At 44.3% G+C, this 20,167-nt stretch overlaps 1 protein-coding gene and 1 long non-coding RNA gene across 2 annotated transcripts in view; both read right to left on the reverse strand.

Moving 5' to 3' along the window:
- Positions 1-656: 656 nt before the first annotated feature.
- The window catches only part of LOC139277309 (rab GDP dissociation inhibitor alpha-like), a 103,513-nt gene continuing 84,002 nt past the window's right edge, over positions 657-20,167 (reverse strand). The window contains exons 10-11 of the mRNA XM_070895601.1: positions 9,767-9,821; positions 657-6,892 (exon numbers count right to left, since the gene is read on the reverse strand). Of these exons, the coding sequence (XP_070751702.1) occupies positions 6,743-6,892; positions 9,767-9,821 (205 nt within the window). The 3' untranslated portion in view covers positions 657-6,742. The remainder of the gene's footprint in view (positions 6,893-9,766; positions 9,822-20,167) is intronic.
- LOC139276930 (uncharacterized) lies at positions 15,038-16,085 on the reverse strand. The gene is made up of 3 exons (XR_011595993.1): positions 15,784-16,085; positions 15,361-15,507; positions 15,038-15,073 (listed from the first exon to the last, which is right to left on the reverse strand). It is a non-coding gene; the product is annotated as an uncharacterized lncRNA (long non-coding RNA).

The following is a 20,167-nucleotide window of genomic DNA, read 5'->3' on the forward strand; positions in this document are numbered from 1 at the left end:
AGTATTTCTTTTCAAATAGTATTACAAAGCAAATCATTCAAATTAAAAATGTTTTTTAATTCAAATTAACAAATGTATTTTCATTCATTGTTTAATACTGTTGATTAATGTTCAGAAATAATTCAACCAATCTAAAATTATGTGGATAATTGGTTCAAACTGCCCACCTGGGGAGAGGTCCAAAGTGCTTTCAGACTCTCACTTTTAAGCACCTCATTAAAAAGGTGTAGATCGGCGTCTCCAAGGTGCTTTGAGAATCCTCATAGATAAATCCCAGAGTTTGTTGCTAATGTCCAACTAGTGACCCTACTTCCTGCCTAATCGAAAATTGGACAGGAACTGGGACCACGACTTGACATATCGGGCTTGGCTGTGACCCTCTCCAAAAACTGGACAACCCTAATTTAATTTAGTGCCAGTAATGACTGTCAAGGGAAGACCTTTGCTGCCCTCTGTCTGAAGTGCATTCAAACCTGCACTCTAAAGGAAAGAAAAAACAGTCCACTAAAAATTAAGTTAATTATTTTTTCTCTGAATAATAAACATCAAGAAGCGAAAAAAGACTACAGGTTCTAGATGCTGGTACGATCTGACATTCTTAATGTTAAGAAACATATTTTTTCAAAGATAGTCAACTAAAATTAAATGGTGCTCAATTTGTAAAAGTACAGTTTTAATAAAATATGAAACATTTCTCAGAACAGGAAAAAGCCTAGGCCGAAAACACATTTCCCCCATTTTAATAAGTCAACCTCACCATCTGTTATCACTAAGCCTCGTCTCTCCGTAAACACATGTAACAGTCTTTGTCCTATTTACATGGTCTGCTTCAACAGTCTGCGCTGGTAACTTATTGAAAAAATTCCCTTTTTTTAAAAAAAAAAGCTCAACAGTCTTTATCCCCTTGGACAAGCGAGTGCTGGGCCTGTTGACTGCTCATGTTTGAAGCCAGTGGTGATGCAAATAATGGCATCTCTGCATTACGCAAATTTTTCTAAAATCACATAGGATAATTACAACAGAGACAGGCAGCTCGGCCCAACTAGTCCCCCTCCTCACTGAACGCAGCCTCAGCGCTTAATAACAGGAACATTGGCTCAATGCGGAAACATTTGCCAATCAGCGTGCCCTTAGGTTTAAAGGTAACCACTGATGATGGGACTGTAAATAAGTTTGGTCATAGGGTAGGAGGCGATGTGAAAGACCGGAAATTAACTTAATAGTGGGCAGCTTTGCTCAGAGTGTGCAAGCAGCAACGTTCAGGTTATGCACAGGTTACACAGGGGAAGTAATTTGAAATTATTCCAGAAAATGGATACCACTCTTTGAAGCACTAAGTGCAGAATTACATATTATGGTCTCAAATCAATATTTAACTACAATTACAGACCAATTTAATTAATAAGCTACAAGAACATTTAAGAGGGGATGAGAGAAACTATAATCAGCCTTTAAAAGACAATACGAATCCAATCAGCAATTAGCAGAAATCACTTGCAAGACAAGATTGTCCAGAGAACCACTAGACATCATTGAGTAGTGAGATTAGAAGTATCTATAAAATGAATTTCATCCACTCAAGTCGGCAGGCTGATATTACTGTAAACCAGCATGCTGGATTTCTTTCAAAAAGCCAAATGTATTCTTGTACTATAGCAGTAAGGGTGGCTGTTGTCTCACAGAGTACAGGGAGCAGATCCAAAAACTGCAAGAACCCAATTCCTCCCACACTGATCAAATGTACCTGATTTGTAATGTGTGACTTAATACTGTGGTTTAATTTCCAGGTGTATTTTGTTATACAATGTACTGTTAAAATTCAGACGGTTACAGGAAAACAAAAACAAGCCAAACAAATGTTTCATACGTGAATGGGAGTCAGCATCGGGTGAAATTACACACATTTTTAAAAAATAAGCCCGACACTTAACTAAAACACTCACTCCCTCCAAGTCCACCTTCGCTCTTCCATACATAAGCAATCTAGTTTCTCCCTTCCTTAGAATCCAACTTCTTCTTAAATGAGCGTAGGGTTTTTAACACCACTCCCCGACCTAAATTCCATTCCGTGCATTGATCACTCATTCCTGCAACCAGTCCTACATTTATCTTTTCAAGCCTGCAGACCCCAGGTAGAATCAAAGGCCACGGTAGCCAACATGCACTTTGAAGATAGGATAGAATGGTCATCTCCTCCATTTGTGACTAACTTTGACTGCTACTTCTTGAACAATTTCAGACAATGTGGCCTGGGGAGTTAAAGCTCCCCTGTACATTGAGAACTAGGTTTAAAAAGTAGAGCTTATTGTTGTAGATAATTTATCTGTATTAAAAAGAAAGGTCAAAAAAGACTGTCTTGATAACTTAATTTACTCAATGGGGCAATATGGGGGAATTAATATTTGAAAATATTAAGACTATGTCCCAAACTCAGTGGGGACTTCCAGTGACATCATATGGGACAGTCATACCCAAACTCAGAAAAGAATTCTTGTGCAAACCTGCAAACACAAAGCAACATCCTAGATTCTACACTATTCAAAAGATATAGATGAACATCAGCATCTGGTCTTTTACACCAAGGTACAGTGGCTCTCCAGCAGAGTGCTCACGTGTCAGTGTTGCTTAGATGATGATGTGAAGACCTTTTGGAGTCAGCAAAGCTCCAGTGTCGAGCAGCTTGGATGCATGCGAGACTCGAGTGGCCAACCTAGTTGTTATGTTAGAATAGAGCACGTCAAGAACCAAATAACAGCACCATTTCCCCCTCAGACACGATCACAGCATTCAAGGGTCTCAACTTTTGTAAACAGCTGGAAGATGGCAAGCTTAGCCTTCAACACATTGGGACACTTTCAATAGAAAGATGATCTTCCCCTCAATACTTCCCTATCAATGAGAAGCATGGCACCGTTACATTAAAGAAAATGTGAACTTTTAAAAATTTAATGGTGCCAATAATTTTGAGTTAAGCAACCAACTCAACTGCTTGCATTAAATTAACAGATAATAAATGTCTAAAAATTCCTTTCTTGGTTATATATTGTGCAGCAGGCTATTGAGAGTTTATAAGTGGTAAGTCACAAGAAAAATATCCTTTACAGATACCTCCGAGAGTATTAACCAATAGGTTTGAAAGACTCTTGCACCTCCCGTGAGTCAATTGATAAATGCCAGACTATGCTGGTACAAACTCCTATCTATAAAAGTCTAGGTAAAGAGTATTCAGGAGCCCTGTCTGGGCAATGTTTAGCTGCCACTTTCACAAGTTAATTTCAGATGAAGAAGGCAATTCTGGCCATCTTAATTCACCCATCCACCAAGAATCACCCCGCAGTGTATCATCCAAATGTTTCTTAAATGATTCCAGGTATTTGCTCCCACGACTTTATCTGGAAGCTTATTTCACAGATTAATCACTCTGTCAAGAAGATTTCCCGATATCAATCATAAATTTACCGTTTCCTACTTTGGACAAGTGTCTCCTTGTTCTCATCCCACAGTTTCATTTAAAGTGATAGTCTGGGTTAACTTTCTCCATGTCCTTAACAATCTTGTACATCTCTGGCAGATCATTTCTCAGACACCTCCTTTCCAAGCCATGAAGCCCAACTCATTCCTGTCTTTCCACATAACTCAAGACCCAGGACACTGGGAGGGGGGTGAAATCAGCCTTGTGCTCTTCTCTGCACTGCCTCCAGCGCTTGAAATGTTTCTCTCGTTTCTTAGCGAGAATTGGACACAGTATTCAATGCAATGAGCACTATATAATTTGATTATTTCCTCCTCTGACTTGTTTGTATGCTATGGTTTTGGTTATGTAGTTGAACATCCTATTGACTTTGTTGATTGCAGATCTGCATTGGTTGGACATGTTTAGCATTAAGTCTACCAAAACTTCTAGATTTCTTTCAACTTACTCTTTAACCATTTTATGTGTTTCATCTCCATGTGTCACATTTGACACATCCACATTAAATATCACTTCCCATTGCTCTGCCCACTTACATATCTTGTCCAAATCATGCTGTAATTTCTAAGCTGCCACCTTCAATTCCACTGCCACTCCGAAGTTTGCTATGATCTGCAAAACTGACCACTTTGTATTGAGTTACTGAATCCAGGTCATTGATGCAAATTAGTAGTGGTCCCAGCACCAAGCCCTAAGGTACGCACCCAGTACTTTCCTCTACCCCGACATAACTCCTAACAAGTACTCATTGTTTCTGGCCAGTCTTGGCGGTTCTCAAATGTCAAGATAGAGGGAGAAAGAAAAATACATTATTTGAAAAGTACGTTTTGTAAGAATGCTAGACTGCTTCACCTCAATGGGGATAAGTCGGATTATGATCATTTAAAATAGCTAGACAGTAAATAGAACTCTGCTTAGTTTAACGATCATAATAGGGCAGTGCAGCATTCTGTCACAGGAATAGTTTGCCTTGCAGCACGTGCACAGCGACCGAGAAGAGACAGAAAAACAAAGCAGAACTGTTGACTGAAGTTTATCTGATGGGTTAACTACGCACAAGTAAAGTTGGTTAAGTTTATCTGCTGACTGCATGTCCAGTTTCATTCTATAGAACAAGGAACCTTAAGAGTAACGTGTGTAAGTATCGACCACAACTAAAATTCAAGCGGCCAGCTGCAAGACAGTATTTTCTATGCAAGATGAGGGACTAAGGAGCTAAATCCATATAAACATTGATCAAAATCTAGTTACGAGTCTCATCATAGACAAGATATTTAAAATCTTTACAATTAAAACATGTCTACTTGCTCTTTCACATGAGAAATGTTTCTGCCACATAACCATTACAAAAATAGTAAATTTACAAACTCCGATGAGATCTAGTTTCTGGAACTTGTAACGACCTTATAGGAGATTGATCTTGTTGTACTGTGACCTGCCTCAGTGTTTCATTGCTGCCCTTTGTGTTCAGGAAAGATTAGCCTCGTGAATATTTGACATGCTATTTATCAAAACTTAGTGAAACCCATTTACAACCAGTGCGGAGTCAGAGATTCATTTAATTTGGTTTTGAAGAGTTGGGAAATGCAAGTAATTAAGAAAACATGAGAATATGAGGAGGCTATATGTCCCACGAGGCCTCTTCATATAGGATATAATCTATCCTATCATGGGCCCTCACTCAATCTCTTGAAGGAAAGTCCTGTATAAATATTCCCTGATCTTCAAAGATAATCAAGTAACACTCCAAAGATTTATCCGTCGTCACATGGTTCAATCCTGGCCCGCTATGTTCCAGACAACACCACCACTCTTCCACCACACCCAGCAACAGAGGGACCATTGTGTCTCATGGTGCATTTAATCACCTGAGTCCTAACCTAACCCTACCACTATCAGTTTGATTCCCAGCTAGACATTTGCCTTGCTGCTTTTTGACAAGTGGGTTCGGGCTCAAATGCTTTGGCTGGAACTTAATTCCATACAAATGGAAATAAACACAAATACAAACAAGGAAGAGCTATTTAGGGGAAAGTGACTGGGAGAAAGTAACTGGATAGGGAAGTAGCATCAGTAATTAAGTTTGTTTTATTATTCACAAATATTTAACAGACTGCCTGTTCCCTAATCACGAGAGATTTAAATTACAAAGAGTTTTCAGTCCATTTTAACACTTCCTTCTGTATGCCCATTACATCATCAATGTTTCTTAAATAAATCCAGAGTCCTGGCTCAACCGTTCTCCCTAGCAACCCATTCCAGTTGTTGACCATCCCTGCCCTACAGGAAAATATTACTTTGGGTTTACTGTTTGTGTCTCGTTAATTAACTTGTGCATCTCCAGAAGGTCACCTCCGAGGCAACTCTTCCAGAATGAAGAGCCCCAGCTTGTCAATTCATTCCTCAAAACTTTCCCCCACCCCAGTAGCTGGGATTTGCCTAGTTGCTGACCGGTGCTGTGACTACGGGGACCTTGCGTTTCAGCGAAACTAAAAAATAACTAAACTGCCAGCCTGTGCCAAGTCACTAAAGATGTTAAGAAGACTGGCACCAATACATCAGAGCAGAGACGCTGCAAGGGAATCTCCTTGCTAATATTGCTCTGCTTACTGCGATTGGTGCTGCAATCTGTGCAGATGGGAAGGGGTTTGTACAGATCTCCAGAAGCCTTATACGACAGGATTTTATGAACAATAAAAAAGTCACAAACTAGGGAGATGCTCTGAATACTGATCAGTAACAGGACATATCAAGAGAGTTACCTCTCCAATTGTACCACCAGAGATGATGTTGATCCATTCTCCACTACAATGCATGGGGGGAGGGTGGGCGGTGGAATGAAAAATTCAGTCAGACCGGTTTGCACAAACCCTCTGTTTGCACTCACAGGGAGGAATTCATTTTATTCACATGCAAATAGTGGGCATTTCATGAAAGCGAGACTTAAAATCTTCATACAGCCAGGCCTCGCGACCGATTTCACAGCAACAGAAGCACCGATCGATATGTGACAAACCTGTCAATCGTGCAGCACCACATAGGCCAGACTAGGCTTGGAAATCTCGTCTCTTCCCCCCCCCACCTTGCACCGCCCCCCCTCCCCAAAGAAAAACAGAACATTTGGAAATACAAATTAAAATGAAGACATGGGTGTTTCTTTGGACAACTGTACGCATCCCTGCAAGTTGTAATCTAACTCGCTAATAGTTCAGTCAGTATTTTCATATGAAAGTGCTGTGAAGGGACAGAACACAACCTAGTGTATGATGACTATGCATCATCCCCAAACACGTCATTCTGTTTGCGCTTCATGTTCTCGAAGTCAAAGTCTGTGCCCGTCATTCGCTTGTAGATACTTTTTATGTCGTCGCAAGTGGTCTCAAAGTGGGTGGTGGCATCATAGGAAGTAGAGATAAAAATCTGCAAGCAAAAGTCAAAGAAATCATTTAGAGAAGGCATTCTTTGTTATTCCCCTTCCCTCTGCTCGTTATTTTTATTTAAAAATAAAAGGAGTTATATTCCTGCCTCGTGTGCCAAGTCTTCAAACTCACATGACCAGGCAGCAAGCTGCTGCTATGGCTCGTGAGCCAACTGAGAGGAGATGTGCAAGAGTAACACAAATGTGTCTCTCCCCAAGGATAGGCCTGGCCCCCTGGTCAACAGTTCCTCCAGCCAAGACCAGAAACTGCTGCTGCCAAGTTTACCTCAGCAACAACTAATTCATAGTTAATGTTAAATCTCTCTCAAAAAATGTTTTATATATTTTTTTTATTTATTTGTTTACGGATATGGGCTTCGCTGGCCAGGCCGGCATTTATTGCCCATCCCCAATTGTCCTTGAGAAAGTGGTGGTGAGCAGCCTTCTTGAACCCCGGCCGTCCATGTGGTGAAGGTACTCCCACTGCACTGACTTTGTCGCAGTGGTTTGATACAACTGACTGGCTTGCTTGGGCCATTTCAGAGGGCAGTTAAGAGTCAACCACATTGCTGTGGGTCTGGAGTCACATAGGCCAGACCGGGTAAGGACAACAGGTTTCCTTCCCTAAAAAGGACATTAGTGAACCAGTTGGGTTTTTAATGACAATCTGGTAGTTTCATGGTCACCATTACTGACACTAGCTTTTTAATTCCAGATTTAAAAAAATTAACTGAATTTAAATTCCCCAGCTGCCGAGATGGGATTTGAACTCGTGTCTCTGGATTATTATTCCAGGATTACTCATCATCATCATTATATGCGGTCCCTCTAACGAGGATGACTTGCTTCCACATGAGTTCACAGATGTTTCAATGAAGGACCCGATGTTCCAGTCCCAAACTCCAATTGAGAGGGTGGAAGATGTCTGTGCGTGGATTTTTAAATTTTTTTTTTTTAAACGTTGTACATTAGCCACCACACGGGCTCGACGGAGCTAGGCCTTTATCCAGTGGCAAGGGTTGAACCAGGATGACTGGAGACCTGCTCTGCTGTACGAACATAGCGCACACACATATCGCAGTGTGGACAGGTCCGTGCTGCACCTGGGCCCTCAGCTCTTCTGGGCCCGTACCCTCATTTGCCACACCTTCGCCCACGATGTTCCAGGGCCCCGCGCTCCAGCTCTATTTATAGCCCTGACCTGCGGTGGTGTTTTCACACAGGTCAGGGCGGCCCACAATGTTCCAGCCAGGATTACTAGTCCAGTATCATAACTACTATGATACCATACCCAATTTGTCAAGCCTTTTCTTCAAATCTGTAGGGGGATTTACAAACTGCATAAACCTGGGTTAGTTCACATGTCTGCAAGTTAATTAAAATCAGTTTCACAGGTACTGAGCAATCTTTCCATCACAAGAAAAGTTTCAACATCTTGGACATTGCAGGGGGGCAGCAACTATGTTTTGCTTCGATTTAATATCTTACTGCTGCTGTAATTCGAAGCAAATTATTGCATCCATCAATATGGATGAATGATGAACTCAGTTGCAAAGTCAAAGTGACTTGAATGGGGTTGTCAGTTGTCCCCGTGAATATGGCACATTTCAAGGTTTATAAAACCCTTGTTGACAACCTCTTCCTACATATTCCAACTGAGAGCATGAATTTATCGAGAAGGAAGGTACAGGGCAGAATCTGCAACTCACAGCTTTGTGCCACAGGATACCAGCACACCAATATCCTGTGCTACTTGCTAATCAATGCAATTTATCCACCTGTTACATTGTTATTATTAAAAGCAGGTGGCCAGTTATCTCAGTGACTTCTCAAGTGGGTGGTTTGAACAGCCTCGTGCTGGCGTGTAGGTTTTCATGGGGTGTAAGTAATGAAAGAGCTGTATGGTTGTGTACCATGGTTAAGCTGTTCTTTGTGAAGGGGGTGGTGATCACCATAGCAGATTAGCGGCAAGGCTGGGATGAAAGAGTGGCGAGAGATTGTAGAGCGACGTGATCGGGGCCCAGGAGAGGCGTGAGTTCAGGGGCCAGAAGAGACGAGGGCCCAGCGGTAGCATGGGCCAGCCCACACTGCGATATGTGTGCACACTAGGTCCGTGCAGCTGGTCTCCAGTTGTCTTGGTCAATCCTTGCCATTGGACCAAGACCTAGCTCTGTCATGCCTGTGTGGTGGCTGGTGTGCAATGGCCACCACACGTTAAAAAATCCATGCACAGGCATCTTCCTCCCTTCAACATGTAGTTTGGGACCTGGAATATCAGGTCCTTCATTGAAACACCTGTGAACTCATCACTTTTTGATGTGGAAGCAAATCATCCTCAATATGAGGGACCACCTAAGAGAGAGGGGGTTCTAGTTCCAAGATTGACACTCAGATTTGCCTGCCTCAGCTGAATGATTTTTGTTGGATCTTGGCTGGGGTGCAATGTCCAAATCTTCTTGGTAGCGGGGGAAAATCGGACACCATCTGTTTCATGGTCAGTTACAGATGCGTCGTCAGCCTGCTTGCTCGTGGAGCAGCACCAGTGACAGTTGTGGAGAAGTCTGCAGCCTCATCCAGCCTGTTGTTTTAACTCTAGGATGTTTCACAGAGGGTTAGGAACAAAGGCTATAGAGCCCCATCGATTAGAAACAGCTTCAATGACGACTTCAGACATACGCACTTAGATTTTTCGACTTTAATGTCAATGGCCACCCATTTAAAATGGATGGGTTCCGGTCAGCAATATGATCAGAAATGCTAGGCCATGGAGTTCCAGCATATTCCTCGTTTGACAAATTTGTAACGGCAACTCGTGTAAAATTCAATGCACGCTTTGAATGAACCAAATGTCACTTATGTAATTGTCAGCCCCCTACCTGACTTGTTTTTCCATCATCTGTTGGTTGGTACAAGTCACTGATTGAAACAAATCTGGAATAGCAGGTAAAACTCAAGTTAGAGGTTTTCGATATCTGATTAAATAAGAAAACGTTAGGTTACCAAAATCAACGAGATGGATTTCAGCATCTGGTAAAGTGGACAATTACTACCCCCATTGCAAAAGTACACAGAATTTTGTGGTGATTCATTAGTCTGAGCGTCGTGCTTGTCTATGTATGAAGCCCACCACCACTGCACTGAATCCAATTGAGACATCAATTAACGGAACAGAAACACAACTTGTAATGGACAGGATTACATAGAGGTACACAACCGTATAGAAAATGGTGAATCCAGAACTATTTAAATTCAACTCACAAAAGGACATGGGGGGGGGGGCACAGGTTGAAATTGGCAAAAGGAAGTCCAACAACATGGTTTACATTTGGGGGGTGGGCGGGCGGAAAGAGAGAGAGAGAGAACACATGCCAAATGGCCTACTGTGTAGGGCAGTAGGGTCAAAACCCTTGGATCCCTTTAAGAAACAACAGGATACTGTGACCAGGAGTGGGTGGAGGTGAACGAGGGAACTGTAGGCTCTTCCTCGATGGATGTGCTAGGATGGGCCAAATGCCACTTCTCATCGATAACTATTCAACAAATCATGTGATTAAGCAAAATGTCCTGCGTTTGTTCTTCCTCACCCGACTTGGGGTTTCCCCAGGTTGAGCAACGCCTATCCCCGGGTCTCCAGCAGCATCAGGACCTTGGTGAGGCCTCACCTGGAATATTGTGTTCAGTTTTGGTCTCCTAATCTGAGGAAGGACGTTCTGGTTATTGAGGGAGTGCAGCGAAGGTTCACCAGACTGGTTCCCGGGTTGGCTGGTCTGACATATGAGGAAAGACTGGATCGAATGGGCCTGTATTCACTGGAGTTTAGAAGACTGAGGGGGGATCTCATAGAAACATAAAATTCTGACGGGACTGGACAGGTTAGATGCAGGAAGAATGTCCCCGATGTTGGGGAAGTCCAGAACCAGGGGACGCAGTCTAAGGATAAGGGGTAAGCCATTTAGGACTGAGATGAGGAGAAACTTCTTCACTCAGAGTTGTTAACCTGTGGAATTCCCTACGGCAGAGTGTTGTGTTGTTGATGCCAGTTCATTGGATATATTCAAGAGAGCGTTAGATATGGCCCTTACGGCTAAAGGGATCAAGGGGTATGGAGAGAAAGCAGGAAAGAGGTACGGAGGTGAACGATCAGCCATGATCTTATTGAATGGTGGTCAGGCTCGAAGAGCTGATTGGCTTACTCCTGCATCTATTTTCTATCTCTCCACTCAGTGGTGTGAAGAGCCTTCAGAAGACACTTCGATTTTCCTTCCCTCACTGTGGAGGCACCTGGCTTCTTCTCGGCACTTCTCAATAATGCCGTCAAGATCAGTAATTCAGCAAAGTACAAATACACAAATCACAATGTAGCAACACAGGTCACTGGTAGCCAGACTTAGTGTTTTTTTTTTTAAAAAGGTGATAACTTTTGTTTCTGACTAGTGCTCACCTAACCCAAGCAAACCAAGCTTGAGGGTTTATTTCTAGAGGGATAGAATTGAAAAGTAGTGAAGTTATGCTAAACTTGTATCGAAACTTGGTTAGACCACACTTGGAGTACTGCGTACAATTCTGGTCACCATATTATAAAAATGATATTAAAGGCACTGGAGAGGGTGCAGCGAAGATTTACAAGGATGATACCTGCGAGAGTATATTCGTCAGGAAAGATGAACAGACTGGGTCTTTTTTCTCTTGAAAAAAGGCTGAGGGGTGATCTAATAGAGGACTTTCAAATTATGAAAGGTTTTGATAGAGTGGTTACGAAGAGAATGTTCCCACTTGTGAGGAAGAGCATAACTGGAGGCCAGCAATACAAGATAATTACCAAGAAATCCAAAAGGGAATTCAGAAGAATCTTTACGCAGAGTGGTGAGAATGTGGAACTCGCTACCACAGGGAGTGGTTGAAGCAAATAGTGTCGATGCATTTAAGGGGCAGTTAGAGATGCATAGGAGGGAGAAGGGGATAGAGTTAGTTGACGAAAGACGGGAGGAGGCTCGAGTGGAGCATAAACCCCGGCATGGACCGAATTTCGTGTTTCTGTGCTGTACGTAAGGGGATAAAAAATGGTCACTAAAGTGGACACTGAAGGTAGTGAATTGATCTGACACATGGTCCAGATTGTATGTAAAACTCACTTATGTATGTATGGGAAGCTATGCAGAAAAGCTTGATGGTTAATGAACCATCTGTTGTATTAACCTTAGTACAAACTCATTGGGCTAGCTTTTCCATGATTTTGGCACGCATAATGCCCACTTAACATCCATTTTAACGCTGAAATGAGGTGTTACGCCCAGTAGCCACAAAATGGAAACTGACACCCATTTTTTGGACACTTATCACCGAGCATTACTTTCAGCATGTACATAACACCAGGAAAAAATACCGCCCGCCCACTTTTTTTTGTCATAAAGATCACATTTGCCGAAACTAATGCCCAGTATATCGACCAACGTCACTTTCACCACCTCACACACATCTCGCCCACAATACTGCTCGCCAAAAACACCACTCTGAAAAAGTGGAATTGTTCTGTATTAATCAGAGTGGTGTGGACGGCATTTTTCAAATCGCAGGTCGCTTCATTGAAAAGGCTGCTTCAACTTCGGGGGAGTTTGGATTGGCTCAGATGAAGTGACCATCTGAACAGACATCTTTTCATACTGTGGATGATTGGGTTTTACTGTGGGTGTCTTTTAGCGTAGAAATTTATTGCTTGTGAACAATCAGCATTATACTTTTATTGAAATGGGGCCAGCCATTTCTCAGCCTGCATCAATTACTACGCAGATGCTGCAGAGTGCAAATGGCACAACGTCTAATCCACAGCATTATGTGCCCAATCTAAGATGTGCCAGACTGAGGAGGATGTCCAGACCATACACATCCCACACTTAGAGAGAAGCGGTCTTACCTCGACGTATCCGAGAACACCTGCCTTCGGAGACTGCGCTTCCAGAAAGTGGTGATCAGTGAAATATGCCATCTCATCAGGGCAGATCTGCAGCCTGCCAGCACCTTCAGGACATCACCGTCCGTCGAGGTCATGGTCACCGTGGCACTGTCATTCTACGCGTCACGTTCCTTTCGGATCTCCCTGGTCGACATTTCCCCTCTGTCTCACCATGCCACACATTGCTGCATTAGACAGGTCACGGAGGCCTGTACGCATGTAGGATGGACTTTATCAGCTTCCCCATGACCACGGAGGCTCAGATTGACAAGGCTGGAGCATTCTAAGGCATTGCTAAGTTCCCCAAGGTGCAGGGAGGAATACAGTGTACTCACATCGCCATGCGGGCACCTTCTCAGGACCCAGAGATTTTTCGCAACATAAAAGGATTTCACTTCCTGAAGGTCCAACTAGTTGTCGACCACAACCAGATAATCATGGTAGTGAATGCCAAATGTCCGGGCAGCTTCGATGAGGCTCGCATCCTGCGTGAGAGCGCTGTCTTGACATGTTTTCCAGTCAGCTACAAGGGCAATGCTGGATGCTTGGTAACAAATGATATGCCTAGACATCTGGCTGATGACCCCTCTGCTTGACATCCACATCAAGGCCGAGAAGCGATACAAGAGCCACAGAGCCACACGCAATGTGGTCCAGAAAACAATTAGTGTAAATAAGCAGCGCTTTAGATGCCTGGAGCACTCAGGAGGGGAACTACAATACAACCCTGAGCAAGTAGCTCAATTCATGGTCGTGTGCTCCATGCTGCACATCCTGGCTATCAGGAGGGGACAAGAATTGCCAGGAGGGACTGATAGTCCACCTCAGGAGAGAGAGGAAGAGGAGGACCAAGGGCTGGACGCTGACTTCAGGCCAGACAATCAGGCTGGCTATGCAACCATGCCCACGCCCCCCCTCTAGACTGTAGGAAAGGGCCTGTGGTGGCTACATAGCTGCAAGACTCTTACGTCAGGAGCTCATAAATGAGTGATTTGCCTGAAAGAACGTTGCTGTTATTGACAAAGCTGACACACTTTTGTGTGTGTGCAGCTCAGACATCAATGGTGGGCAGCACCTTGGTGCCAGTTAAAGTTTAAGTTGATTCAAGTTAAGTTTAATTGTACCCTTTCATGTTAAGGAATCACCAGTGTGGAACGGTCCAGCAATCTGAGACAATGCGCAACAAGGTTATGCTGAATAAAAACCATTTAATATGACTGACCATTGATTTGAAATCATAAGTAGCACAGGCAAAAACACCCCACCCCCACCCCACTTTTTCAAACATTGACATCAATCAAATGGTCAACATGTCCAGCAACACAGAACACAAATGCAAACCAGGAAGGTGGCCCCCTCCCCCCATACCTTACAACAAATTGCATACACCAAGATGGAGATATAACAAAGCCATCACCTGCGGACATGCACCTCACTTTCCTTCCCACCTCCCTTTCTTCTCCCCACCTCTACCCCTTCCCCCTCCTCGCTCCACGTCGCCTGGCCGAGGAGCTCCTTAGACGGTGCGACATTGGGGGGGGAATGAAGACAAAACCGGTGGTTGCACGGGTACGGGGGTCATAGAGGTGGAAATATTCTCCACGCCAGAAGCAGGATCTTGCTCCTGCCCCTCTCATTGGCACTGCAGGTGCGGAACCCAGGGGAGGAGTGCCGCGCCGGGACCACTGGGAGACCTGTGCCAGCAGTGTTCCTGGCTATCGCCTCCAGGGCCTCCGCCATCCGCGGAATGTACTCCGTCATGGTGCCGGAGATGCTGGCCAGCTGTCGGGATATGCGCCCCCCCCCGGCCACCATGCATTTAGGATCTGGTCATCTATGTCTACAGTTTTCCTGGACAACTTTACCATCTCTCTGCTCTCATCTGGCACTCGTGGAGCAGACCTGCCGTGTCCACGAAACCTCCGCAGGGTTGGTGCCATCCCGGGGACAAATGGGGTGCCCTGTGGCGAGATACTTGGGCCCAGTACCTCCAGAGTGGAGGCGGGAATGGCCGGAGGAGCACTCGATGTGCTTGGGGTGGAATGCCTTCTGGAACATGGCGATGCAGATTCCTCAAAGTCCGTGCTCTTATCCGTAGAGAACAGACCCAGCTGATTGACGGGCGAGAATCAGACCTCCTCAGCACCAGATGTAGGATTGTCTGCAGAGTCTGGCCCCGCGCCCCCACCTTCTGGCCTCTGTGGTCTTGCCTTGGGATGTGCTGCTGGCTGAGCTGCAAAATGCAAATGAGGTTATTAGAGGAGAAGGGGGTGCTAGGGTTACAAGGCGAGTCCAGTGCTACACACAGCATATGCACGACAAAAGCACCACCGCTATCAAAATCATCACAGACATCACATTTCATGACCATCAACACATTCTGCATTGCAATGATTCTCTTGAGGCCAGCATTATTTAGAGGACACTTTTAGCAATCATCTATCATATATTATTGGTCGGATATGAGTGGGTGTGGCATCAATTGACTTTAGATCACGCAATGGTGTATACTTTACTCACGTGGCATCACTTTAGAGTCTGGGTGGCCATTCGGGGGTGCTTCCCCACGAGTGCGAGCACCCGCTCCTCCATCTCAGTGGTGTCGCTGGGGACTGGTGGCCCCTCACCCGTTCGCATCTGCTCGGACCTAATCATCGATAGCTTCTTCTGTAAAAGGTCAACAGGACGACATGGCATGAGATCATTGCGTGATATCATTGCTAGGTATTGTCAGAGACTGATACAACACATAACCGACAGATGTAATCATGATTATTATGATAATTATCATTCTTTACCTAAAGACATGCACCGTGACAGCAGGCTTTGATTACAACATTCCCGGTAAAAGTGAAAGAACTCACATCTGATGATAGTCACCATGACTCTTACAAATCAAGTTATAAAAATACATAAGTACATGTAAATAAATGTAACACTTACTCTTGCGGATCCGACAACATCGTTCCATCGCTTACGGCATTGGTTGCCCTCACGCACCTCGTTGGTCACTGACGAGACCATCTCTGCTATCTCAGCCCATATCTGCTGGTAGGCCTTTGAGGTGGGCTTCCCACACCCTCCCTGTGTCAAATCACCCCAGCATGACTCGATCTCCTGCAGGAGGGATGCATTTGCCTCGTCCGAGAACCTCCTCGCTCTTTTCCGTCCGCCAATATGCTTCTCTCCCAGCTCACCGCTTTCGCCAGCGTCAGTCTCCACAGCATGCTGTGTCCCCTCCTCCTCTCCCTCCATTATAGGCACAAAATTCGGGAAAATATCTGGCTAATTTTTTTTGCACAATTTGCTACAAAGCTCGAAACTCTCCCTCCTTCCTCCCAAAGCAGCCACACCACACCCACACACGCCTTCACTCCCTCTCTCTGTCTCCTCTTATGTGCATGTCATGATGACTCTTGACTTCCTGAATCGCAGGAATCAAGCGTTGCCATGCCATTGCTAAAAACGGCGACACTTTACAGCAGAAGGTCAAAGAAATTTAACACTAACGCCCATTCCATATCGCTCGCTGAAACATCCAATTTTAAAAATGGAGACTAGGGGCTTTGAAAATGGGCGACAAGCCTGCGATCTGAAAACCCATTTTTACCGTCCACGCCAGAAATAACACCCATTTTTGGGCGATCTGCACAAAAGTGTAAAATCTAGCCCATGGAAACTTTCATATTCAGTACAGAATAAAGGACAGTAAAATGTTTGGGAAGATAGATTATAGCAGCAGGGGAAAGGATGGTATTGACTGGTAGTTTTGTCTAGAGTTCTTGGGAGAGGGATAAGGAGGCACCACCCTGGAAAACAAAGTTAATCAACCTGTCATGAGGAACTGAGGTAAAGTTGACACCACTGAATAACACATTCCAGAAGGTTGACATGTGATGGGAGATGGACAGGTGAGGGAGAGCCACTCGGAGCCAGTCTGATAAGGGTCAACAAATCAATATAACTTCGCTGATAGCAGTTGGCCAATCGGTGGTTTTGTAGGAGGGTTGCACACCTCAAACTATAATTGTAATTGTCAAACCTCTGATCGGAGAAGTGTTCATCGGAACCCTTCCCTAGCATGCTTGAATAAACCGGTTAAACCAAGGTTTCGTCTGAGTGATTCCATGGTCGCTGTACGAGAGGGTGGGGTGTCGATTCCTTATATCAGGGAGTCCACCTAAAGGAAGAGAAGTCGTCTTCTTTTTACCCCAACAATTGGCGCTGCGAGCAGGGTCCCGGACGATGTGGCAGCTAGCAATTGCAGTGAGTATGCTTTTTTGTACCACCTGCAGAGCTGTAGCATTGATGGGGAAGGAGGTAATCTGTATAAAGAACTAAAAGGGGGTAATCTGTATAACTAAGTTATAGCGAACCACGGAAGGATGAAAACAGAGGTAGGATAGGTGTATGTCCTAAAGCATGACGGGTGACACGGTAATAACAGCATGGAGCATGGTGGAGGCGTGAGAACACTAGCTGCAAGTTGGGGCCATAAAAGGAGTGGAGGCCCGGGAGCAACGTGGAGGCCATTTCAGGGAGCAGCGCAAACTGGTGCAGGAGGGCGACGGCAGTGAAGAGTGATGTCATCAAGGTCCAGGTCAGTGATTGGAGTGTGGCCAGGTACAGCAGGAGCGGTGAGAGTGTGTGGAGGGATGTGATGGGGCCCAGGAGAGGCGTGAGTTCGGGGCCAGGGGCAGTTCGGGCCAGCCCACACTGCAATATGTATATGCACTAGGCCCGTGCAGCAGAGCATGTCTCCAGTTGTCTTGGATAACCCTTGTCACTGGACCAAGACCGAGCTCTGTCAAGCCTGTGTGGTGGCTGATGTGCAAAAAAAATACACGCACAGGCATCTTCCACCCTTCAGGATGTCGTTTGTGATCTGGAATATTAGGTCCTTCTTTGAAACACTGTGAACCCATCCTTTTTTGGCATGGAACCAAGTCATCCTCGCTTCGAGGGACTGACTATGATGATGATTAACAGGGAGAAGCCTATATTGATTGTGCGCGCCGCAAACAAGGAGGAATACAACTTAAAGGGGTGGTGGGTGCCCAGGATCGTTGGGAAAAAACTGGCCAGTGGGATGAAATGAAGACCGGGGGTGTCTCTGAGATATGGACCAGAAGGGTCTCGAGTATAAATGCTAGCAGGAATGTGAAAATAATCAAAAAAAACTTACGAGTTAAAAACCAACACAGAAGCTGCAGTTTTTGTGCCGAGAAAGAGAAAACAAAAATGTTTAACGATGGACTGGAGGAAGGCCATCAAAAGATTATTAAATTAGGATTCAAAGGGAAGGGGGAAGACAATGAGTCTGTTTGTTTGTTCTAGCTCCCCCACTTTTCGGATATGGAGTGGTGTTAAAATGTTCATTGTGCACCTGGAATTGAATTAGATTTTAAGTTAGAAACGCAGATGCAGAGTTAATTGGATTATTTACGGAAAATTAAATGCACAAAGAACAAGTTGTTTACCAAAAGATAAAATCTCAACCTTGAAGCTAGAGTTGCTAAAAGAAACACAAATTGAACATTTAATTGGAGTAAAAAAAATTGTGATTGTCTTATGCAGTTTAAATTAACAAAGGAAAATGACATAGCCAATATAAAATAGCATCCAGTAGGTTATGAAAAAGATAATTGATTTAATTGGATTATTGAAGGTAATTAACCAATGAAAACCGGACTTCCATTGTGGCCACGGTGAAATTCCGGTTCCCTTTCAAAGTATGAATATGAAACCTTCACCACATTGGAAATGAGATAAAAGACACTCTATGTTGATAATGATTTTAAATTATGGGAAATTCTACTTCAGTAAAGGAGATTTAAATTTCGGGTTTGAAAACCTTTTTAAAATGGATGCCATATTCTGATATCGGGAAAGGTTTTAAAAAATAAATTACGCGAAGTCACGTAATGACGTCAGGCCTTCATGCAAACCTGCAAAGGAGTTAACCCTTTCCACTGACAGCTGTTTTGTTTAGTTCACCAAACAACTTTAGCAACGCTGCATGGAATTAAAAAAATTAATGGACATTATTAATTTGGATTTCTTAATTTGAAGTGAATATTTTCCCACGTGCCAGAAGGAAAATAAAATTACAACGGTTATAAAAATGTTTTTAAATAAAGAGTGAAGTAACATATCTAGAATACTTCATAACACAAGGTAAAACAAATGCCCAAAGACAAAAAGGAGGCTATTAGATCGATACCAAAGCCAGGGACGAGGGCTATTCAACTACTGCCGAAATTTTATCCCCGAATATGCAGAGATGGCCTAACCTATACAGGACCTGGCCAAGAGCCAGTGGACTGAGGCCCTGATCAGGATACGGCGTTTGTAAAGTTAAAACAGGCTCTCAAGTGCTCCAGCCCTGGGATTACCCGACCAGAATCTATACATACCACAGTAACGATCATAATATGGCAGTGACTCAATTACAGGGGGACAGACATAGGCCAGTGGCATAGTAATATCGGGACAAGTTATCCTACATACCCAGCATACCTTAGTAGAAGTGCTTAACACAGGAAGGCTAAAAATGGTATCTGACATACAAAGGGCTAGGTGGGAAGCAATGCTCTTACCCCCCCCCCCCCAACGGGATTATAACAATAAAAGACAACTGTAACAACTCTGCAGGGTGGATCGTTACACAGGGAGAGGAGCATCAGTGTTGCCTGACAGGAGAAATGCAGGAAGTAGTCAGGCTAGTGAAACCCTGTTTGAGGAGGCAGACATGGATCTATACGTAGATGGGTCCCGGTGCAATATCAACGGAACAGCACGGACGGGATGGGCAGTGGTAGATAGCAGCGGACAGGTTAGAAAGGTAGGACGGCTAGAAGGGGGCCTATCGGCTCGAGTGGCTGAATTGGTGGCTCTCACCGAGGCTTGAGGATGGCTAAGGGAAAAAAAGTAAACATCTATACTGACAGTCGGTATGCTTTTGGAGTAGTGTATGATTGTTAAGAAATTAGTGGAAGCCTCCCTCCTATCCCAAGAGTGTGCGATGGGCAGACGAGGCAGCCAAGGGAATGGCGGAGACAGGTACACTGGCCGGGGAAGCCCATGTACATCAGGCCTGAGGAAGGAAACATGCTTAGGGTACAGGGAGAAGCCACTCCACAGGAAAAGGATGGGTGGAAGCAGAGAGGAGCCCAACAAGGGGCCGAAGGGGTATGGAGGAAAGATAAGAATTTGGACCATGGGTATGTCCATAAAGGAGAACCAACATGGTAAGCTCGATGTCCAGGTGGTGGTGGTGGAACAGAATGGGTAGAGATATAGAGAACCACTGTAGAAGATGCGTGCC

Source organism: Pristiophorus japonicus, chromosome 12, assembly GCF_044704955.1.
Source record: "Pristiophorus japonicus isolate sPriJap1 chromosome 12, sPriJap1.hap1, whole genome shotgun sequence".
In the NCBI taxonomy this organism is placed as follows: domain Eukaryota; kingdom Metazoa; phylum Chordata; class Chondrichthyes; family Pristiophoridae; genus Pristiophorus; species Pristiophorus japonicus.